The sequence below is a fragment of the Ahaetulla prasina genome, chromosome 1 (genome assembly GCF_028640845.1).
Source record: "Ahaetulla prasina isolate Xishuangbanna chromosome 1, ASM2864084v1, whole genome shotgun sequence".
NCBI classification, from domain to species: domain Eukaryota; kingdom Metazoa; phylum Chordata; class Lepidosauria; order Squamata; family Colubridae; genus Ahaetulla; species Ahaetulla prasina.
Window position 1 is genome coordinate 46,375,756 of NC_080539.1, and position 19,960 is coordinate 46,395,715.

General features: G+C 36.6%; 1 protein-coding gene across 2 annotated transcripts in view; it reads right to left on the reverse strand.

Annotated features, from left to right (window-relative positions):
* The window catches only part of SLC8A1 (solute carrier family 8 member A1), a 239,992-nt gene that overhangs the window by 41,988 nt on the left and 178,044 nt on the right, over nt 1-19,960 (reverse strand). The window contains exon 3 of one of the 2 annotated variants that reach the window (XM_058165056.1): nt 1,145-1,251. In XM_058165056.1, the coding sequence (XP_058021039.1) occupies nt 1,145-1,251 (107 nt within the window). Of the gene's footprint in view, nt 1-55; nt 160-1,144; nt 1,252-19,960 lie in introns of both variants that reach the window. The other variant, XM_058165057.1, reaches the window with a different exon arrangement.

A 19,960-nucleotide genomic window follows, 5' to 3' on the forward strand; every position in this document is an offset into this window, starting at 1 on the left:
CACACACAGGGAATGGTCCCAGTTTCTTGTAAGGTGCCTGGGTTTACTCTCACACCTTTCATTCTTCTTCGTATCCATATTGGTTCCTCAAGCACAAGGAAGAAACTGCACTCTTTCTCATATTCCTCACGGTCAAGTATTCTAAGGGTAATGTATTTCCTGTGGGAACACAAGACAAAGGCAAAACAAATGGTTGGTGTTACACACACGCACACACATGCTTTAAGTTTGACCCAGCTGTGATGGTGGTTGATGGTGATGATAATGGGGGGAACTCTGACCCACACATCCCTATTTTTATGTATGTAAGAGAGCAGAAAGCCTCTGTTCTGGAAACGTTCTTGGTGATCAATATAGTTAGGTACATCCTAAAGAATTTAATACTGGAACTGTATTGCTATCGGCATGAAAAGCAAGCATGGCATTGTTAAATTGCTTTGAAAGACAATGGATTTGCTTTTGACTATTCATTTGCTTCAGTCCTATTCACTGTATCTCAACAGCTAATGAACATATTTTATTAAAATTATCTTATGAAGTAACTTCACATGAGACACACTCTTTTTCAGGCAGGCATTTTATGAACAATGAATATGTGGCCATTGTGTGCATCAAACCGAGGCAGACTTTGCCTTTAGTATATTTGAAGGCATTACAGCACTGAAAGCATATCTATCTCTCCCATACTTAATGTATGTTTGGCCTCCTTTGAATGAAGACAAGAAGAAGGATCTAACCTTACCTGCCAAAGGTTACATTGTAGAAGAGCAATTTGAATCTGAGCTTTTCATGTAGTTTTCTTTCCACTACAAGGCACTGAGTCAAAAGCAAACAGTTTTTGTTCAAATTGTACTTGAAGCAATGTAAAAGGTAGATTAGATAATGATAGTCTTGTATGACAGAGAATATGATGATTTAATTAGATTCCTCTCTGGCTAAAACTATGCCTAAATTTGACAGCTAATGGAATTTAGGATACCCTAACAATGACACTTCTGGTCAGTGACTCAGCTCTCTGCCCTTTTACATAGATAATGGGAATGTGTGTTTTGACAATCTATGAATTGGGATGTGCCAGGCATCCATGAGTGATCAAGACAGGTGCATACAGGTAGGGCTCAGCCCCATATAGCCGATCCCCCACCTTTCTTTTCACTCATCTCCACCAGACGGGGCTCCCAAATTTCAACGTAGAAGGTCTTGTTTTTCTCATACTCCTCATCATCAATTACTTTGATAGATATCGTTTTGCTGCAACAGAGAAGAATAGAGATTCGAGAATAAGGGAGGAAGAAGAAAATGGGAAGACAGCAAATGTAGAGAAAGGACAAAGCTGTAAGAGGAAAGGAAAAAAATTAAAGAAATTAAAGGATATTTTACAATGCTGTGAACCTAAGATAAAATGTTTCTATGATAATGTTTACAAAATTGCCTAAGATCACAACTGTCTTTGTGAAGGCTACATTTGCATGAAAAATGTAATCAAGTCTGTGCAAGCATATTGTTTATTCTCTCGTTCTAGGACAACAAGTTGGTCATGCTAGTCAAAAAATTTAATTTAATAAAATTTAATAAAATAAAACCCAATTTAACTGACCTGGTTTGGGAATTGTACATTAATGAAAATCTTAGAATGGTATTAGAGATTCCTATTTGTTTTAAGAAGAAAAAATAGCTATTACATTATTTAAAATAATCTAATCCTGATGGCCAATGCTAACCTAGATCTTCCTAGTGATGTTTAAACTATGGGACAAGAACTGTAAATCTGTGCTACTGTATTATCAATAAATAAAATAAATCATCCTGTAATATCTTTATATCACAAACTATTAACTTTTCCAACTTTTTAGTTATAGAAATACATCCCATATTTTCTGGTTAACTGTATAATTATATCATTAATTGCTAGTTTTTATATTTAAAAGGGAGAGCAACCAATATTCAAAATGCTGTTCTAAAAGCATTTTAGGTAACATGAGATCCTTGCTTCAACCAAAGATGCTTCCAGGCAGACATTTACTGCACAAATGTCTTCTTACAGCGCATTTTATTAGGAATACATTATTTCTATTATTTTTCTTTTTAGATTAAAATGGGTTATGTTGGAAATAATATTGAACAGTTGGGCTTTGCCTGACAGCTCTACAACCTATTTGCTGGAAGCAAACCAAGTGCCTGCATGCCTAAAGACATCCACTTAGAGATTGGAGTTTGATTTCCATGAGCCTCACAATCATGTAAGTGCTCACGAGAGTGTACACCTGCCCCAAAAGGCTGTGTATCTTTTCTTAGAAGTAAATCTCCCAATTATGAATGAAATTATTCCCAGGTAAATAAAGTTCTGGTAAACACAGAAATGCATGCAAACACACAGATAGTTGTACCTATGAAGGAAAATTGGAAGAAAACCAGAGCTGAAAAGGGAGCTGAGTTTTACTCTTTATGGTAAAAGCCCAAAAGATCTTTAATGTCTGGAACCATATAGAAGAATGACAGTCTTCAAATGTGACTTCTCAATAACACCAATAGAGCAGTAGAAGAGCAGCATACCTCTACAGATCCAAAACTGCCTTACAGAATACCAACCTTTACTAAAAGCCATATCTGTCTTCCTCCCTCAACACCTATTTGGTCCATTCCTTTTCCTACATTTTTCCTAATTGAAATTAGCGTCTTGCAGCTATGAAATATCTTTTGCATTTATTTTCTGTGAGTTATATTTTTTATTTTTGTGGCCATATGCAACACTATATCAAATTTATTCGCATCTGCTTTTATTCACTGGTTGAAATGCTATTAGACTTGGATTCTACATGTGTAAATGTGATTCTTTTAGTCTAAACAAATCAGTTCTGACACTTCACATTCAAATATTGTACACCAGCATGCAGAGCACGCATGTTATTATATGCCATAACTAAGACTCCTACCACATACAGGTTTAATATCTATTGTTTATATTTAATATCCATTTGAAAAGTTTAGAGAAACAGAAATGTTTGTATATGGAGCTGCATGTTTTAGCCATTACTCCCTAAGAAAATTAAAATATATACAATGAGCAGTGCTGAATAGAAATGAAAGTGAATGGCTGTTCAATTTCAATACATTTGCTAAGACTGGGAAAAGTAAAACCCGTAAACACACAACAGATGAAAAGTTATCTTACTTTGTTCCTTGAGAAAACAAGGCTTATTTGCTGGATTTGTACATCATGTTAAAATTGCAAAGGTTTAACATGTTAAGTCATTAAATTCATTTTACAGGAAACCAAAAAAACCCCCAGACCCCAACAAAAAGCAGTATCATTAATAAGTTAGAAAACCAAATATATTTACAATAAAACAAAAATGGAAAACAAGACATTTCAAAAACATCACACACACACACACACACACACACACACAGTATTTCAATGCTCAAATTCAATTCCCTCAAATCAATCCGTTTGTCCATTCATCAACTGCTCTGTCACTTACACAGATATTAGGCCTCTATATATAGCAGGGTCCCCCCCCCCTTTGCCAGCCTACTGTAGATCATGCCATGGAGTTATCTTGCAACATTCCAGAGTATGCATATTACTAATTGCTTTCAGAGCAACATGGCATAGTATTTCACCATTCCAATTTTAGCCTACGCTACTAACTTCTAAATTGCATACATATGAATATGCTTACTTATGTGGGTGAAGCCAGACGAAAGCTTATAAATACATTGTGAAAATGGGATTCATATCTTTTGATATGAGACAATCCCAGATAAATTTTGTGATTACCCAAAAACAGTGTGGTAGAGGAGAAGAGGATTGCTGATATACACTATATAATCTGATTTCAACACAATGATATTTAAAACATAAGTTTGGACCACCTAAGAAATTTATTTATCAGCTTCCATCTTCTTACTTGTTCTAGGAAGGGAGGCACTGTACAGTGATGTAACACATATTTTTTATGCAAAAAGTCCTATCATAATGTGAAAAGATCTTATCTTGAGAACTTCTAAAAGTATTCATAGACAATAGCAGTGGGTTATACAAACCAATGGAGTGATTTGGTATGAGGCAGCTTTCTATGTTTGTCTTGTTAATACTTTAAAATCGTTTATGACTGAACGCTCCTTTGAACCAGGAATCCTAGTTTTCAGTTTTGTTTTTTCAGGGTTTTTTTTGGGTTTTTTTTTTTAACAAATACACTTTGCACTGATTTCCATGTTGTGATAACACACAGCAGAGGAACAGCTTAGCCCAGCCTAAGGGTTGTTGGAAATGATAGATGTTAGTGACCTTGCTTGATAAATTCATCGAACTACAAAAGACATCTGGAAGCCGAAGTAAATAAAAGCTGCTGTTTCTAAACTCCTGAAGTTAAGCTAGAATGGGTTTAAGTAGGGGGACCCATAATATTAAGAAAAACAGCACAAAAGAAGAGATGGATGATATCACATCTATCCACGAAATTTGAGCATTAAGTATTCTCTATAAAAAAAGTATCCTCTATAAAAAGATGATGCTTTTCAACAAGCACCCATAGAATTCTGTGTCTTCTCAGCCAGACTTTTCACACTTGGAAATGCCAAAGAATGGATGTTTCTTTTCCTGGCAACAGGAAAATGGCAAGAAAGAAAATTTGCAGAAAAACGTTTTTTTTCTTTCGTAAACAATGATTAATTTGATTCCTTTTCATCCAGGGAAGATTTCAGTTATCATTAAATCATTAGGGATGCTTGATCTAATTTCTGAACTAGAGGCGGTTATGGAATGAGAAGTAGAAATAGGGAGGTACACTCTAAAGAGATGACAGGAACATATGTGGATTATTAAAGACAGGTAAGAATCTGTAGGGTGCCTCTCTTACTAAAGGTAAAGGTTCCCCTCGCACATACGTGCTAGTCATTGCCGACTCTAGGGGGCAATGCCCATCTCCGTTTCAAAGCCGAAGAGCCAGCGCTGTCCAAAGACGTCTCCGTGGTCATGTGGCCGGCATGACTCAACGCCAAAGGTGCACAGAACGCTGTTACCTTCCCACCAAGGTGGTCCCTATTTTTTCTACTTGCATTTTTACATGCTTTCGAAACTGCTAGGTTGGCAGAAGCTGGGACAAGTAACGGGAGCTCACCCCGTTACACGGCAGCACTAGGGATTCGAACCGCTGAGCTGCTGACCTTTCAATTGACAAGCTCAACGTCCTAGCCCCTGAGTCACCGCGTCCCTTCGCCTCTCTTACTAATCTCTCCTAATTAGATGTACAATTTGATATTTGTGTCTCCAGTGGAATTCTTCAAGGGAATACTGAGAGTTAGTCAGAAGTGAATGATAAATATTGGTCAGAACTACAGATACACTATTTTGCCTAAGTCACAAATACTATCCTTTTCTCTAAAGAGATTTTGGCGGGAAGAATTTTAGATGATGCTTGATGACAAACCTATAACTAATGTTTTAATGGTTCTTCTGGTATGTGCTTATGGAAAAGACTGTATATCAGTGGTAGATTAGATGCTTGGGAAGTTTTGATGCCTGACAATTCCAAGTCACATTGGAAAGTCCAGGGAAAAGCTTACTTTTTGCATTGCTGTTTTTTGTTATAATCTGAACAAGAAGTATCCACAGAAGGGGAAGAATAATCAGCAACATTGTGATCTTATGGGTTTTTTAAAAAATAGGACAATTCTAACCCTAATCCTGGACTGAAAAAAATACTTCTACTGTGAAAATTTAAGAAAGTAAAATTAATAAAGGTTTTAAAAATGCTTTTATCAACTTATTATAACTAGCCAGTGAAATAGTATTACAGAAGTATTACAGATCTTGTTTATAAATATTTTACTTTGTAATTTGCTAATTAATTTTATTTTTGACATCATAATTTGTTGTACAGGAATTCTACAGTTGATGCATACTATTATTTTATTAAAAAACTGAGAAGCACACAACATGTACACATACTGATGTACAATCAAAGATGACATATGTTCTTGACAAAAATGACATATGCAGCTATATTCAGAGGAATAGAAGTATTGGGGGCAGAACATCCTATTATTCATATAGCTTACAACAAGCACGTGACTGAATTTTGTTTCCAGGCAACTGCATATTGTTAATTAGGAACAACAAGAGAAAAACTAAGCTACCATTGTCTGACACTTTTTCCAGACCATAAAATGATGTTTTTATAGGAAAGTACAAAATGTGTAATTTTCTTCTTCCATTATCATTCTTATGAAGCTACCAATAGTACCCGAGTACAAAATATTTGAGATAGTGGCTTGCCTCAAAAGCCAATGTAATATTCCTCCATAATTTTTCAGTGTCGTTATTCGAGATGGTCTTCTACAATTTTTCTTAACCCATTGCTTTCCAGATTTGGTGGACAGCAATTTTCATGATATATCAAACAATGTAGCCACAGTGGCTGGAAATGACCACACAATATATTTAGAAAGCACTAAATTGAAGAAGCAGGGATTTGGTGGTGGTGGTGATGATGAGATAGAGATCCTTGGTTCATTTCTTCTGAAGTAGTTGGATATCCTCTTTTGATTCAAAAATTCTTGTAGATGTTGATAGTGCTTCAAAAACCCATCTGACCAGAACCGAACAGAACTGTGTTAAACATTATGGGAAATTAGACTTTCCATTTGAGAATCTGTGTAATGGTATAAAAGAGGATTTAGATGCTACTGCTTCACATGGTATACTATTCATATGAAACAGTCCATCATTCAGATATTTTCCTCCATGCCATTGAAAACACAGCAGATAGTGAGTGAAAGGATTATGGTTCTGGTTATAACTGTGCAGTGTTTTTCAACCACTATCACCAGCTTTGTCCCAAGGGTGCTTTTTTCAAGAGGCAACTGGATTTAATGTTTTTTCTTTGAAGATGTTTTGCTTCTCATCCGAGAAGCTTCTTCAGCTCTGAAGAAGCTTCTCGGATGAGAAGCGAAAAATCTTCAAAGAAAAATCAGAAAGTCCAATTGCTTCTTGAAAAAAGCACCTTTGGGACAACCATGATGTGGATGATTGAGAATCTCCATAGATATTGCCAGCTTTGTTCTTCAAATTTAAAGAGGAAAGTCATAACAGATGCTTAATTCTTTATTAATGAGACTAACATATGAAGCTCTCTCTATTTTATCCCTAAAAGCCCAGTTGCATTTCCTAAAAGAAGTTAGATGAAAAAGAAATCAAAACTTTTCTATGTCAACATTTTGACTACAATATAGAATTTACAGCCGAGGAAGGCCAAGTTGATTCATTCCTGCTGAGTTTTAACTAAGTGGGAAAAGTTGTTTGTTTTGTCAGGATTTTGATGGCCTTTGGTGAATTTCAATATTGTTTGAGTTTATTTTAAGCAATGGTTTGCTTTGCATTTCTTAGAATTCATATCCGTATTGTGTTTAAATTACCATGACAAAGGTTCAGGGAACAGAAAAACGATTTATGAATATTTTAAAAACATTTTTACTTCATATTGTTTCTCTATAGAAGAAGCAGTCCGTTCATGTCATGAACAAAATACTTGTTTCTCTACTCTACTATATGATGATAATGCATATACATCAATTCAGTGACCATATTCTTACTACATGCTAAGCCATAAACATGCCTAACCACAAACAGAAATTTGTTTGTGTGTTTATTTATTTACTCATTCATTCAATTTTATCCATGCAGCCTCCAGCAAATGTGCTAATCTTCTTCTGTTTTCTGAATTCACATATTAGAATTAGATTTTCTGAGAATGGAAACAACATAAGATCATGATGCTTCTGAGAATTTTTTTCTTATTTTTTACTCGCAAGATCTTAACTACCTTGTGTTAAATAGATGAAAATCAATCCTTTTCAGTGAGTCCTATAATTTTAAATTAATAGCCTATACATTAAGATATGAATTCACAAAAACATGGAACAGCAAGAACCATGATGAAAGAATCTCCTTTTTGGCTGTTTCTCTATCTATTTTTGATTTATGGATAGACTATACTTTTATTGCTAAACCAAATGGCAAAGATTAGCATGCTGGACAAACAAATTGGTAAATCAATGTAAATTTCCAAAACAACTATTAAAGGAATTATTTTCTACTCTCTTTTTTCCCCCTGGGAGTGGAGTATCCTCTCAAGTGGAGACAATCTGATCAATATAACCAGATGTGGAAGAGACTGTCAGTATATTTATCCAGCATCTAAATTGTAACAAGCTGTTAGGCATCTGTTAGATCTAATAATTGGAAGCTGAACCAGATGAGATGAAGTAGATATGACAGGAAGCAGTTAATGCTGGAAAGCTTATTTCATTTGCACTTTTTGTTCAAAGCAAAAAACAAGGTGTGTCCTTACTCTACTACTGAGATTATCATGTTTGTTTATTCAGATTTTCAGATTATTTCTACATATACAGCATTATGATGAGCCTCTATAGGACAAATGGGCAGAAGCATGGCAAATCAGGGTTTATACAGATTATGCCATTAAATTATAATGTAATTAAACTTTTAAGTAATGTGATGGATTCATTGTTTAACACTTGCCCAGTACATATCTTCTCAATCTTTATTTCTGCAGCTTTGGTGATATGGAGATGACCTAATGCTAGCATATACAACTTACCCTTACTGCCTCTAGTTCAGAAATATTTGTGACATGGTAGCAGCCCAGTCATATATGCTTAAATGTTTCATCACTAGCTTCAACTGCATTGCTCACATTTTAGGAAGGGTTTCTCTTCCCCCATCCCCCTTTTTAGCAAGTGATAACATCTGATATTCCTGAGGGCAGTAAAGGACTTTGGACTATAGGAGATTATAGGCAGAAAAGACATTTGGTACCTGAACATAAATATACAATACTGCACTATGGTTTTGTTTCCACCAGGTTGCTTAAAACACAACACATAGCATTGATCTGTATTTTACAAAAATTGCAAGGTATTAGGGGATCTATATGGCTGGCTTCTCAGAGATAACACAGATATTTCCAATCAAAATGCTACCACTTGAAAAGTAAGTAGATGCCTATTTTAATTTTAGCTCTGTAGATGTTCCCTCCAATGAAATGTTTCAGGTAACACAGATGAAAACTGTTCTGGAAGAGCAGCTAATTCAGTCTCTAAGGAAGATGTGGACAATTTTCATTTATATATTTCCCTGAATAAATGGCATTTATTTCATCACTATTGCAAACAGCATTTCACCTACAAATCTAGTTTACATTCAATTTTACCCAAGCATGACAATCGTTTGACAGAACCTTTATTGCAACATGTAAGGGAAATCCCTACAAAGGAATTTAAAAAGTACAGATTATTTATGATATGATAATGTCTGCAGCTTCTGTCTGGAGATTAACAGAGCACACGAAGAGGGAAAAGGATGATTAAGCAAATATTTTGCGACCCAGAAGTTGAATGTAAATATCACTGGCACCCACTTTATTTCTATCAGTGCCTATTTTTTCATGCACTCATCCTGTACATGGAAAAAAAATCATCTTTCTCCTTTTAGCCCTTTTTCTACACTTAAGAAACTTGAATGCCTAATGTAAATTTTTATCTCAACTTATTTTTAGTCAATAAATTTTACTTATGCCCAAAAGGCCCAAAAGCAAATTACAAATATAATCTAAACTTGCATTAGATAAAAGTTTAACAAATAAAATGTTTAATAAATATTACATAATATATTTGAGACTTATATCACTATACTATATATACCACAAAAGGAACAGTCTCCTTTAAAACAAAAGACCGAGAATAATTGATTATTCATGCATAATTCACAGAACGTATTTGATGAATTGTTTTTGCTACCCAAAAAGGCATTCTGTATTCACTAGGGAGGAGTCTTCCATCTGTTCCAACTACATTGGAATCTCTCTCAGGCATGTTTAACTCTCTTTAGTTATAAGAAATTATTTTAAATGTTACCAATTTGCGTGAATGAATTTTATAATTTGATTAGAGTTAATTTAAACTAAAAATGGGAATGCTACATGTTATATGGCTGCCATGCTTTAATAAACTCTTTCATTATCGCAAAGAAGATTTGAGGGAGAGGGAATGGAGAGGTAATAAAGATAATATTCCAATTCCCATTGCCCCACTTTTCCCACAGTCCCTTTCCTCTCATTCCTCCTTCTCCCTATGAATTTGAGTTTCTATTTGCAACAGTCCTGAGCACTTCAAGGAATATAAATAGTTTTTTTAATAAGGAAATAATTTTTTTTTCAGTCACATATTTCAGGAACCACCCCTCCTATGCAGCAAACTCTTTCAGCACAGAAGGCACCACAAATGAAAGAATTCTATACCAACAAACCCTCAATTTTCTGAAATCTAAACTGTGTCTACTGTCTAAGAAAGGATTGCAAATTTTGAGACAACTAATCTGCTCCAATTGCTCAGTAAAGTTCAGTTTAACTGAGTTCAACATGCCCATCAATCAAAATTACTTCCCAGAGACTTCCTGTGGCTCTGCTGGTCGTTGAGGATCGTCTTTTTAGACCACCAGCCCTGGATCGCGTAGAGCCGCTAACACAGCAAAAATCAGCTGTCTAGCGGCTTGGAAACCTTTCCCAAGGATGAAGAGGGAAAGATGAGCAATCGGGTGGAGGTAGAGCTCCCCCAAAAGCTCCAGGAATAATCCTGGAGGCTTGAAGGGGAGAGCTTCCTTGGGAACCCGAAGAACTCCAGATCCAGGACGCCTCTGTCTTTTTTGGCAGAGCAAAACGCCGCAACCACATCTGCAATCAATATTGAGTTTAAATGGATTTTTGACTTAACCAGACAGAGCAATGTCAGGAGGCAAGGTAGATGTAAGTACCAGACCTCAACCCCGTGTGTGGATTCCGTTTGAGAAGAAAGGAAATGGCGTCTGAGTATAATGGGCATGAAAGTGAAAGTCAAAGAGGTGTTTATTAACACTGTTACAGTTTATAACTTTGCTTAAACTTGCTGGATTTATGCTTATATGAAGAAACTATAAAGCGAAAGCTGGAAGGATTATACAACTGACCTAATTTATCTTAAATATTGTGTTTATGGAAAGACTTTGACTTTGTTTCAAATTATAAAATTAAAGTAAGATGGCTTCTGTACAAATACAGCCTGCTGTTTTCAAGGAAGTTGGAGCGCCGTTAGTTCAACTATATGAATTACAAGAGGAGCTGAAGGAATTTCTGAAGGCTCAAATTTCTGTTCGGGATAAAAAAATTAAGGAAATTGAGGAGAAAATATTGAAAATTAAAGACTTTGTTGCAGCTGAGGATGAAGAGATAAGAGAAGAAGTGCTGGCAGCATTTAAGACTTTGGTTGAATACACAAAACAATTGGGTGAAAAAGTGGAAGAGATGGATCAAGTTAATTTGAACTTAAAAAGCAAAATAGAGGAGTTTCAGACCAAGGCAGAGAATAAAAAGCGGTTGGATGATAGAGTTGAAGAAATTAATCAAGTTAATTTGGACTTAAAAAATAAAACAGAGGTGCTCCAGATCAAGGCGGAGAGAGCAGAAGAAGAGCAGGTTCTATTGCAATACAGAGTTATGGAATATGCATTGAGAGTAAGAGGTTTGAAAGAAGATAAACAAGAAGATAAACGAAAAAGATTTTTGCAGAGGCTTTTGCACAGCTGATTAGACAGACCCAATGGATTTTGAAATCCAAATTGAAAAAATTTACCGTGTTAACTAATGGGTTGCAAAGCAGAGACATTTGCCAAGAGATGTAGTAATTTATTTTACATCTAGGAAGATTAGAAATGAAATTTCACAAGTTTCTTATAAAAACAAAATTCAAATATTGGGACAAGAGGTATTGGTATTGAAAGAAATTCCTCCTAAAATGTTAAGAAATAGAAAAGAATATGCTTTTTTGGTGGATCAGCTTAGAAATCTCCAGATACAGTATAGATGGAATGTACCAGCTGGATTAACAGTAAACTACAAGGGAGGGAGATATTGTCTTAATACAGTTTTTAAAGCAAGAGATTTTTATACTAAAGTATTGAAGGTTGGAAGTTTGCCATTGTTAGAAGTTAAAATGAAAGGAGAGGTGGGAATGATTAAAAAAGGGGAAAAGGAAGCAAAGCAAATACAACCTAAAATTGGGGCTGTAAATTTGGGAGAAGAAACATAGAAAGCCGTAGGGAAGGATCAAAGTATGATTGTAACTACTAAACGTAAACAGCAAGGAGTAAAGAAGTAATATTTTCAAATGAAAAGACTTTCCTTTCATGGGATAGGGTAAATTATAAGCAATATTTCTGAATATAAAAAGTAGAAAGAAGTTATGGATTGTATAATAAATGGGGTGTAAATTGTTTAGAAAGTTATGGTATGGGGAATATGGGGAAGAATATGAGGTAAATGTTAAATTCATATAAGGAAAGATGATGTTTATTATTATGTATGATGGATATATCAATATGATGGATTATAAGGTATACTGAGGAATAATTTTTGATATTACAACATTGGAAGATGGGATATTGTTTATCACCCCCGCCTGTCTTTACAAACACGGAGGAGATTCTAACACAGGAGGAGGCAATTCCCACGGAGCCATGGATTACTAAAAAAACCAAACGACGGAAACGAAGGAAACGAGGTAAAAGATCTGGGATCTTAATCAAGCTAAGAACTCGCACTAAAACTCCTCTGCCTTCAATTTTCCTAACAAATATACGCTCACTTGCAAATAAGATGGATGAAATACTCCTCTTAAACAAATACTATTCTGATTTTCGCAATTCAGCAGTCCTATGCTTCTCTGAAACCTGGTTAAATGAATCCATTGAAAATAGCAGCCTGAACATTCCAGGATTTCAAATTGAACGATCAGACAGAATTCAAGATTAAAAGAGAATGGAGCAAAAAGAAAAATCATTTGCTTATTTGGATTTTCTTTACAATAGATTTTCAAATCTCATCAAAAGTTTTGAAGTCTTTTTCCAGGAGAAAATGCCAGAATAAAAAGAGACATTAATTTTGCTAGGGTAGAAAAAATGACATTGCTTCCAAAACTGGCTGATACCAGGCTTTTTCATAATCAAACTGTACTTGTTATTATCTGTCAACATAATGTATATTTGAGACATGATGACAACCTCTTCAATTTCACAAAATATAGACAGACTTAACCATTGGAAAAATGTGACCATCTTAGACCAAGCCCAAAAAACGTTAGTGTGTTTCTAGAAGCCTGTCACTCTGACAAATTAGTCATTTGTCAGATGTCCAACAATATCTATAGACTATACAAAAAGACAATCAACTAGCTAAAAAAAGGAACAAGAACACCTAAGCACCTCCCCACCTGCAATCAGCACACACATCAGCATAGATTTATTCCAAGATTAACATCAAACCAACAATCAAATAAACAATATCCTAATCAAGAAAGTGCCAAAGAAGCCAACAGCAAACAGCTCAACCAAAGAATCTCTAAGACCACCCCCACCAACACTGACAGGGCAAGACACTAGAATATAAACTGAGGGCAGCAAACCCCACTCCTTACTAGCACTGATGATGTTACCTAGTTTGGGTAACGATAAAACACTATAATTTTTTATCTCAGTACTTCCCAATTACTTTATCTCAGAATAAGGAAGTCTGCTGTTACCTAATACTTCAATTGGCATACATAAATAATAGCTCCTCACAAATATGGCAGTGTGGCGAAACAGTGAAATTGGAGCTACTTGGAACAGCAGGAAATTGCAGGCAAACCTTCCGACATTCTAACATTAAGCCCTTGAAACCACCACCTATTACAGTGATGGCACGCAAAACTATCCTGCTGGCCTTCGCGTGTATGGAAGCACCGATACCCAGAAGAGTGGCGGTCCATCACACACATGCGAGCCGGCACCCGAATATCCAGATTCCGGCATGGACACGCGCCCTATGAACAGCTGGCCATCGCACATGCATGCGACATCAACCCGAAAGTTTGGGTGGTGGCCAATTCATGCGCAACGGAAAGCCACTCTTCTGGGTTTTGCTGCTCCCACCTGCACGACCGCCAGCTGACCGGCACGCGTGTGATCACAGGAACACGAAATAGGAGCCAGCAAGGCCGCACATTCTTCATGGATGGAACGGCACGTGTGCCATAGGTTCTCCAGCACTGACTTATCAGGTACTAGGCACACCAGCCTGACAATAAGGTCCCTCTTTACAAGATGTCCCTGTAAATATAAGGCAGTGCTTGTCACTATTTCTCCAAGGATTACCCAGGCTAATAATGTGATAGTAGTGTTTGCCCTATGTTCCACCCTTACTCTCCATTGGCCCCAGGAGAACAAACTTCTTTTGGATGCCATCCACTTTTACTGAGACAATAAAAACATAGTCCTAATGATAAAATGATCCTTTCCCTTTTTACAGAACATGTTAGAATACAATTGCAAAGGCTCAGCAGAAATCCTCATTCAAATGTCAAGTCCTTCACAGACCTTTGCTTTGGAACAACTTCTAGCTGTAACCACAGCTAGCTGCTCCAATAATGGTGGTGGTTTCCAGACTGTCTGAGTAGCCTTATGCAGCCTCATTTACAACAATGATGCTACTTCCATGTCTGCCTGGAATCTATTTCTCCAACACCACCATAGCACTTTGTTTCAGCTGAAAACAAAACTTCTCCAGGACTAATATATTTCCAAGACTGTAAACCTCTATTGATCACTTCTTCTATTTCTTCTTCTATGTACCCCCCCAATACTTCATTAACTGCCATCCAATCCAAATAATTGCACTCTAGGATAGGGATGTCAAACTGATGGCCCGTTGGCCAGATGCATCATGCACAGGCCATGCCCACCCCACCTCCGTGAAAGGGAAAAACGTCACATCACATGACGACAAGATGCAGCGAGTTTGACATCCGTGCTCTAGGGTCTGCAAATTCTACAGTTGAGTCCATAAACATATCAGTTCCACAATTATCTATCCTCCATCATTCTAATAACAGCATTCCAAAACAATAATCTATAACTAACAGCATGATAAGCAACCACTGCCAGACATATGTAGCTGTTGTTTAATACCAGAAGCTGATAGGAAATATGGAAAATCTCTATCAAATGACAAATATTAATCCTCCAGAAATGTGATAATTATGACCAAACAGAGAAAGGTTCACACCTATTAGAAGGCACTATAAATATGTATCTGATGGCAGGCAAAACTGATCCTTTTGCCTAAAATTATCTTCTGGAATCCTCCAGCGAGTTACTGTGGAAGCTATAATTCAACCTATCTGAGACAACCTAGATTATCAAAGCTGGACTAATGTAAAAAGGCAGGTTATACAGTAGTGGCCAAAATTGTGGAAAAGTGTATTTTCTAAAACTAGCTAATAACACAACTTTTTTTGCAGTATTACCATAAAATTATATATCAATGGAAAGATAATTTAATCAAGAATGTAATGCAATAATTTTTATGAAGGATTTGCTATTAGAATAGCAGTTACAGTATAAAGAAGAAAAGTGAAACACATAGAAAAATGAGATATACAAAAATTATCACCATAGAAAGAAATGAGATATAAAATTATCCCGTCAGCATGAATTACGGCCTTACAACATCTTCCCATGGAGTGAACCAAGTCTTTTAGTTCTGTATCCCTATAATGTGAAATCAAGATTGAACGATTGCTTCTATTAACTGGGTTTTATTGCTGGGTCACTTCTGACTAACAAGTTTCGGCTCCATAGATTTTCAATTGGGTTAAGGTCTGGGCTATTCCCACGCCATTCTAGCAGTAGAATATGATTATTTTGAAACTCCAAAAAAACCCCTTAAAAATACCCCCAAAAGGTTTCCATAATTTTGGCCACTACTGTAGAATTTGGATGGATCAGTAAAGAAATGGAACTCACAGACAAGAAAGATGTTTTATACATCCTCCTTAATATATTCAGATAGAATAAATTATCAGATTCACATTTATTGGTTCTTAGTTTGTCTTTGCATTTTCTGTCCACTCTTTTGCTGCAGTGGTAATGATCAACCACATCTATAACTAAGCTGAAAGGAAAGGTGTAGATTGTTAACTTGTAATTATATTCAAATATACTTCAGTGACTTCAGTAAATCTAATCTGCTTTGAATCCTCTTTCACTTCTGCTAACCATAGGAACATATTCTGGTGATTATACTGTGCCAACATGGACATGATTTGTCGATGCTGATGACGATGACGACAATGATTTTACTAGCTTATAAATTTGGGATTTCATCTTACCTAACCTTTTCCCCTCAACTAAGTCATAAATAGGTGCAGTTGTGAGCCAACAAATGTGTAACGATTAGCTCTGCTGACTCCATGTTTTGATGCTAGCTATCAAACAACTAATCCAGCATACTAGGCATTGCAATTTAGCTCAGATTGCTAATATTTCAGAAAATTTAACAATCGGCATCCACAAGTTGAGCTATTTGAAAAGAGCTTGAGGTGAATCACACAAGTGGTTAAGAAATTGCAGGTTTAGAAAATACGTTTTGGAAGTTGATGTGCTGCCATTTTGCTGTATATACCATTTTGCATAAACTGCCTAAGAAATCCAATATTTATTATCTTGCCCTCCTTGTTCCTTACTACACATTTATATATAATCTGGGATCACTCATATGAGTAATTCAAGAAATTTTTTAATGAAATATTATAAGGAAAACAATGTAATCCAAAGTTTAGAAAAAGCCTATGCACCTACCAGAGCAATTGGTATTTGTAGTTTGAAACTGGAAAATAGACAGTGTTCAATGCATCCTGAATAGGCTTCCTTCCTCTTTATTATAGCTCTATGGCTAAGCTTCCTGATCCTCGCAAATACAAGCCTCCAGTGATGATGGCTAACATTTTTTCCTGGAGTGCCTTGACTTTCAAATCCTGTCATTTCTGAGCAATATAATCAACTGTGATAATTTATTTTCCACAGCTCATTGGTTCAAAAAGTCTTTCTGGGACATTTAATTTATTGTACTGTCATAACTGAAAATTATTTGACACCTGCAAATTTGGGAAATGAAGGCTTAAAAATATGACGACTGTAGTATTTAATTTGCCAATCAGACAGTTTTTATTCAGCACTAAACCTATATTTTACTACCTTGACTCAGCCTTAAGTTTAATCTTGAACAGCAACTAGTCCTTCTGAAAATGAATCACTCTGCTGAATGATTACGGTTGCAAAATTCAGTCAAGAAAGAAGCAGATGGGCAGAAGAGAAGTCAGTAATTAATCTAAATTTTCCTTTTCTTGTATAACTCACAGAAAGAAAGGAGTGATGAAAATTTGAAGCTGTTTGTCATGTATTGGTGTGTGTATATATATATATAGGATTGGACTATAAAATGACACCATTTCCATTTCTGGGCCAAAGCTATTATGTTCAGAAATAAAATAACATAAAGGATAACATAAGGTTGTGGACAATTTAAACTACAGTGGGGAAAAAAAGTATTTAGTCAGCCACCAGTTGTGCAAGTTCTCCCACTGAAAAAGATGAGAGGGGCCTGTAATTGTTATCATAGGTATACCTCAACTAGGAGACACAACATGAGAAAACACATCCAGAAAATCACATTGTCTGATTTGTAACGAATTTATTTGCAAATTATGGTGGAAAATAAGTATTTGGTCAATATCAAAAGTTCATCTCAATACTTTGTTATATATCCTTTGTTGGCAATGACAGAGGTCAAACGTTTTCTGTACGTCTTCACAAGATTTTCACACACTGTTTATTTATTTATTTATTTATTTATCATATTTATATACCGCCCTATCTCCCTACGGACTCAGGGCGGTTTACAGGCAGTTAAAAAACATATAAATACAGATTAAAACGACAATTAAAAAACTTATTCTAAAGCCCAAATCATTAAAACAGTATAAATAATAAAAAACCCCTTAAAACCAATTACTTTAAAAACCTAATCCAGTCCCGCGCAGATGAATAAGTATGTTTTAAGCTCGCGACGAAAGGTTCGGAGATCCGGAAGTTGACGTAGTCCTGGAGGGAGTTCGTTCCAGATGGTGGGAGCCCCCACAGAGAAGGCCCTTCCCCTGGGTGTCGCCAGACGGCACTGCCTAGCTGACGGCACCCTGAGGAGTCCCTCTCTGTGAGAGCGCACGGGTCGGTGAGAGGTATTTGTTGTTGTTGCTGGTATGTTGGCCCATTCCTCCATGCAGATCTCCTCTAGAGCAGTGATGTTTTGGGGCTGTCGCTGGGCAACACGGACTTTCAACTCCCTCCAAAGGTTTTCTATGGGGTTGAGATCTGGAGACTGACTAGGCCACTCCAGGACCTTGTAATGCTTCTTACGGAGCCACGTTGCCCGGGCGGTGTGTTTGGGATCATTGTCATGCTGAAAGACCCAGCCACGTTTCATCTTCAATGCCCTTGCTGATGGAAGGAGGTCTGCGCTCAAAATCTCACGATACATGGCCCCATTCTTTCTTTCCTTTACATGGATCAGTCGTCCTGGTCCCTTTGCAGAGAAACAGCCCCACAGCATGATGTTGCCACCCCCATGCTTCACAGTAGGTATGGTGTTCTTTGGATGCAACTCAGCATTCTCTCTCCTCCAAACACGACGAGTTGAGTTTCTACCAAACAGTTCTACTTTGGTTTCATCTGACCATATGACATTCTCCCAATCCTCTTCTGCATCATCCAAATGCTCTCTAGCAAACTTCAGACGGGCCCGGACATTACTGGCTTAAGCAGGGGGACATGTCTGGCACTGCAGGATCTGAGTCCCTGGCGGTGTAGTGTGTTACTGATGGTAGCCTTTGTTACGTTGGTCCCAGCTCTCTGTAGGTCATTCACTAGGTCCCCCCGTGTGGTTCTGGGATATTTGCTCACCGTTCTTGTGATCATTTTGACCCCACAGGGTGAAATCTTGCGTGGAGCCCCAGATCGAGGGAGATTATCAGTGGTCTTGTATGTCTTCCATTTTCTAATTATTCCACCCACAGTTGATTTCTTCACACCAAGCTGCTTGCCTGTTGCAGATTCAGACTTCCCAGCCTGGTGCAGGTCTACAATTTTGTTTCTGGTGTCCTTCGACAGCTTTTTCGTCTTCACCATAGTGGAGTTTGGAGTGTGACTGTTTGAGGTTGTGGACAGGTGTCTTTTATACTGATAACAAGTTCAAACAGGTACCATTAATAAAGGTAATGAGTGGAGAACAGAGGAGCCTCTTAAAGTAGAAGTTACAGGTCTGTGAGAGCCAAAAATCTTGCTTGTTTGTTGGTGACCAAATACTTATTTTCCACCATAATTTGCAAATAAATTTGTTACAAATCAGACAATGTGATTTTCTGGATGTGTTTTCTCGTGTTGTGTCTCCTAGTTGAGGTATACCTATGATGACAATTACAGGCCTCTCTCATCTTTTTCAGTGGGAGAACTTGCACAACTGGTGGCTGACTAAATACTTTTTTACCCCACTGTAAGTCTATTCCTGCAGGCAAGGTACCCACAGGGTCTGATGCTATAATGGTATTTGGTATAATGAAACCAGAATTATACCAAAATGATGAAAACTCCCTCTTTTTGCATGTGCATGCAAAATTCTATTATTATAGCCTATATCAATAAAATATACTTTTAGTCTTCCCATGGAGTTTATTGGTTTGATCTATCTACTGGGGCCGACATCTGTTTTGCATGCCTGATTAAGCTTTCTGTCCCCTCTTTCTTTTACTCCAGTAAATCGGGGTGACTGCCTGAATCATTTCCAAACATTATAGCATGGTTTAGTTGTGAGCTAGGTTGCTTTGCATATACATAAAATTCTTTAAATCTGTTTTTCAAATTTTCTCTTGAGCGTTTTTATTCTTTCCACTCTCAGAGGAAATATTTTAATCATACAGTTGCTAAAACACATCTTGATCAAACACATTTTGATCAATTATTTTCACAGAAAGTCCATTT